A 4,810-nucleotide genomic window follows, 5' to 3' on the forward strand; every position below is an offset into this window, starting at 1 on the left:
CCGTACGTTCAACTTTTCATGTAAGCTAATTAACAAAAATGTCTTAATGCTGGAACCTACGGTTTTTCGGCGGGAAGGTGCATGGCGAGCGTACTGCTTTCGCGTTTTAGTAGCACATGCAAAAAGTTACAAGACAACCAAAAAACAAGCTAAGTATTCTTTTTAATATGGGCTTATTTGCAGTTAACAAAAATTCCTCGCTCAAACTGAACGAATCTTATCACACTCCATCTTCTCTGCGTGGCGTTTAATAACCAGTTCAAGTTCAAATGTTGTGCAATCCGCATAGAGAATATTAAACTTTCTCTGCAGCTATGAAGGCACTGAGGATACTCAACAAAATGTAGAAAAATCATAACAAATTTTTCTTTTAGTTTTTATATTTTGATTAAGAAAGATGACATCAAGTATTATAAGCAATACCTGCGTCAAAACTAGTTATCGTAACTGCTCTACTGTGTAGATTTCCTAGTACACTCTATAGTGTACATTTTTCTAGACTTAAAAGATATTGCCACAAAACGTACATCGCCTACATGAAATTAAATTACTCTTTCCATACTATTATCAAGCTAAGAGTGAAAATTTGATCTTCCTGTGCCGTTTCCGCAACAGCATTAGCATTGATTAAAAAGACAAACGCAACTAGATTCATTTTGACAACGTTTCGACATCGTCCCATGTCATCGTCAGGCAATGAATTTTAATCGGATGAAGCATAACTTATAGTACAAGAACAATAGAACAATATATACAATAGTACGCTAACAAAAAATGTGAAATCTAAGTAAATAGTTTTGCCCTGACAGAGTCTGACTGTACATTAAGTGATGGTTTCAATTCTTTGATGTAGAACATCTCATGAATTAAGCAATCAAATTTCGATTCGCAATTCTTTAAGACACTAAAACTCGCCGCTGGGGGTGCTGTTGTTTGGCCATGATCTGCTAGGCGGTGCCTCCCGATAGCTGATTGATTGAGGCAACCATCCGTAACTTTATCAATACATCAGATGTCGAATCACAATCTACCAGCAATAATAATAAAAGCACCATTAGAATCGTCTTGCCATTTATTGACCAAAAACCAGCCGATATTGTGAAGCGCCAACTTACTCAGCTAAATAAGAAACTGGATATAGATCTACAGCCAGTTTTTGTCAGCCGCAAGCTCTAGGATGTCCTTAAATTCCGTGAGCCCAAACCATCATTAGTCAGCCAACAACTAGTCGTCTACAAATTTCAATGTGGCTCGTGTGATGCGAGCTATGTTGGCTATACAGCTCGTCACTTGCATCAACGAATTGAGGAACATAGATACTCAGCTATCGGGAGGCACCGCCTAGCAGAGATTTCACATTTTTTGTTAGCGTACTATTGTATATATTGTTCTATTGTTCTATTGTTCTTGTACTATAAGTTATGCTTCATCCGATTAAAATTCATTGCCTGACGATGACATCGGACGATGTCGAAACGTTGTCAAAATGAATCTAGTTGCGTTTGTCTTTTTAATCAATTTTATCACAAGATCTAGACTTATTAGCATTAGCATTGTTTCGTAAATGATAGGACTTTCAAAACTTTACTTAGAACCTGGATTTGCCTTCATTCTCAAATCAGAAGGACATTTATGAAGCTCTCTCTAGCAAGTGCAATATATACCGATAAAATATACTGACCAATATTGAGCTTACAGTGGTTTCCAAGTCAGAACGCGGTGTTTACGAAACGCGTTTTTTGTTTTTAATTTCGACAATGATAAATTACTATAGTAGCCATCCTCTCTCCGTTGGAAAATTGATTATGGGGGTACTTTAAAATACAGAGATCTCTGTCAACCAAGCGTAAATTCAAAACCTCTATTATTGTGTTAACCCTGAAATATCTAAAATTGAAACTCTCTCCGCTTTTAATTGTCTAAACTACAGTATTGCTTTTTAAAACGATTCAAATAAAGAAATTCTCATTGTAATGTGGAATTTCTTTTTACCGACAAAGGAATGTTTAAAGTCGGTGACGCTAAAGAACAAGAATCAGGAAAAAATGTACATCTATTCAAAAATATTAACACGATGGTTAATCCACTCGGTAACAATTATTTTTCCATCGTTAAGGACAGCTGTAGAAATTGGGCGAAATAACTCTCCTGTCCCTGTCCCCTTTTCTTCAAACTTAGTTACAAACTCTCCGCTGAGTTTAAACACCTGCACTCGGTCATTCGATGTATCACAAACCAGCAGATGTCCCGCTCTGTCCACTGAAAGGCAGCATGGATTATTCAACTCCCCGTCCCCCATACCCTTATTACCAAATTTATAAAGAAACTCTCCCTCCCTATTAAAAACTTTTATACAGTGATCACCTCTGTCTGACACAATAAGATGGTTAACGTGCTGGATACAATGAAAGAGATTGATGAAAGAACCTTCAGTACCGATACTGCGCAAAAACAGACCATCAAGTGAAAATATTTTGATTAATTTGTTACCACTATCGGCAACCATAATATTGCCATCGCTGTCAATTGACAGGCCATAAGGAGACTGAAGCTGGTGATCCCGGCTTCCTTTCCCCCCAAACTGATTAAGATAATGACCCTCATCACTAAACAATTGAACTCGGTGGTTGTTAACGTCTGCCACTATAATCTTATTGTCATGAAAAGCTATTCCAGCAGGAAAGTTAAACTCTCCCTGCTGATTACCCTTCTTACCAAACGATCTTAAGCGAGTTCCATTACTAGCAAATATCTGTACTCTGTTGTTATTACACTCGCTCACTGCAATCTCATCATTGTCATTCACAGCTACCCCCCAAGGACTGGAAAGCATTCCAGCATCCGATCCTGATTTTCCAAAGGATAACACGGGTCTGAAATGTCTGCGTTTGATATGAACCTCAAAAGGGCTGCCACGAACATGTTCTCCGTTGACTTTCACGGATGCCTGAAATGCTCCGGTTTCCTTGGAAAAATAGCTGACCTTGTAAGTACCATCTTTGTTATCTTGGATATGAGGCTTGATCGCACTGTCACGGCCTTCACAATTTCTGATTTCCAGTGTCACGCGGTCATGTTCTTGGTAACATTGTTCTCTTTGTGTGTTCCTTGTTGTTACAACAATCTCAGCTTCAAGTCCAACAGTTTCTTCAGTGACCCCTTTTCCCTCAGCGCTAGATTTTTTCGAGCTCGTTTTGCTGATTAAACCAGGAATCCTGATGAAACCTAATTGTTGGACTTTTAGATCATCAAACAACTTTTCGTTCCTTTTAAAGACAATAGTCATCACATGTCCGATGTCACAGTCCGCTGAATCTTCTTCAGCTTTTTCCTGAACTATTTTATCCAAAAATGCATGGGGCTGCATGATTTGAGCGTTTGTGCTTCGCTTTAAAATCATTTGGGTTTTTTCAATATCTGCTTCTTGCATTTTTACGTCTTCTTCAATCTCGTGCCTTTGCTCTTCCAGGAGCTGCAACGATTCTCGCACTTTGTTTTCGACCTCATCAAAGATGTGATTCTTTTGCGCTTCAATGGCTGCAATGAAACTGTCGGCAAACCGCTGCACGTCGCTTTTCACTCGAGCGGCTTGTTCTTAAATTGAAATGCAGCTTTCATCAATTTTCGCAATACTTGTCATCTTCTCCTGCGCTCTTCGTTTCTTTAATTCAATTGCTGCATTGACTCTCGATTTGCGTTCCTTTGCGGCATCTTCCAAACAATCTTAGAGTGACCTTCGTGATCTGTAAGAGCACAAGCGTTGCAAATGGCTATTTTGCACTCCTGACAGAAAAACTTCAGTTTTTCTTCTCGTGTTTCCCACAAAGTGTCGGCTGCTTTAAAATGTTCTCGAAGTCCTCGTCTCGAAAGTCTTTCAAAGCCAAAGCGTTGTGTTCCTTGAATGCTTTAAAACGGTTATGCAGAGGGAGGCAGTTATCACACCAGAACGAACAACAAGTGAAGCAGTACGCAGATTCTCCGCTTGTCACTTTCTCGCAAAATCCACACTTGATGCCACTCGTATTGCATTCTGTGACAGGCAAAGCATCCAACAAACTGTTGGCGCAAACGTTTGCTTGAAAAGCGTTAAGATCACCGTTTCCAGGGATCCTGAAGTTTCGCCTGCACTCTGGGCATGAAATAGTATCTCGAATTCCGCTCGTTTGTTGAATCCTTTGCAGGCAATGTAGGCAAAAACTGTGTAAGCAAGGAAGCTGCTTTGGATTGGTGAACCTGGTCTTACATACAGGACAACAAACGTCTTCGTGAATATTGTCTAGAAAGGTTTTGATATCCATCATAAACGAAGAGAAGTATGGATTTCCGTGTTCACTTTGGATCATTGTTGTCTGATTTATGATCTAAACCAATGAAAATGCCTAAAGTCAAGTGTTTTAATATTCTGGTTTTCTTAGAAATTTACGTCATTAAACTGTCACGTTTATTATAAATTTCTTAATGTGAAAGCCTTTAATAATGAAGCAGATGTTGGTTCCATTTCTCAGGGGTGACAATGTCTGCTACAAAAGCACAGAAAGAGAGAAGACAGCATAAAGAAGGCGTGTCTTGATTTTTTAGCTTAGCGATATATAAAATACACGCCTTTCAAACCAGCACGGGTATTAAACAAAAATGAGATTAATGTTCCGGAACAGTTTGTTCCCTCCTGCCGATCCTACCATGACGTTTTGCCCTCTTCTTTCGGATTCTTTTCTGATTGCCTATCTTACGGCAAACTTGTGATGTGAACCTCATCTACGAAGGAAGCGTCTCTATAGTGTCCCCCCCCCCCCCTCCCCCGAGTGTCGAG

The 4,810-nt window shown here is 39.4% G+C and overlaps 1 protein-coding gene across 1 annotated transcript; it reads right to left on the reverse strand.

Moving 5' to 3' along the window:
* Nucleotides 1-1,496: 1,496 nt before the first annotated feature.
* LOC138036117 (tripartite motif-containing protein 2-like) lies at nt 1,497-4,320 on the reverse strand. The gene is made up of 2 exons (XM_068882473.1): nt 3,824-4,320; nt 1,497-3,588 (listed from the first exon to the last, which is right to left on the reverse strand). Exons 1-2 carry the CDS (start codon nt 4,299-4,301, stop codon nt 2,054-2,056), a joined length of 2,013 nt encoding a protein of 670 aa, XP_068738574.1. The 5' UTR covers nt 4,302-4,320; the 3' UTR covers nt 1,497-2,053.
* Nucleotides 4,321-4,810: the final 490 nt, after the last annotated feature.

The sequence above is a fragment of the Montipora capricornis genome, unplaced genomic scaffold, assembly GCF_036669925.1.
Source record: "Montipora capricornis isolate CH-2021 unplaced genomic scaffold, ASM3666992v2 scaffold_459, whole genome shotgun sequence".
In the NCBI taxonomy this organism is placed as follows: domain Eukaryota; kingdom Metazoa; phylum Cnidaria; class Anthozoa; order Scleractinia; family Acroporidae; genus Montipora; species Montipora capricornis.

Excerpts from the sequence above, each read along its gene's own strand:
- LOC138036117 (XM_068882473.1), bottom strand. The coding sequence starts at position 4,301 with ATGATGGATATCAAAACCTTTCTAGACAATATTCACGAAGACGTTTGT. Across the intron at positions 3,589-3,823 it reads TTTAAAGCAGCCGACACTTT|CCGCTCGAGTGAAAAGCGAC; the intron begins GTGGGAAACACG and ends TTTAAGAACAAG.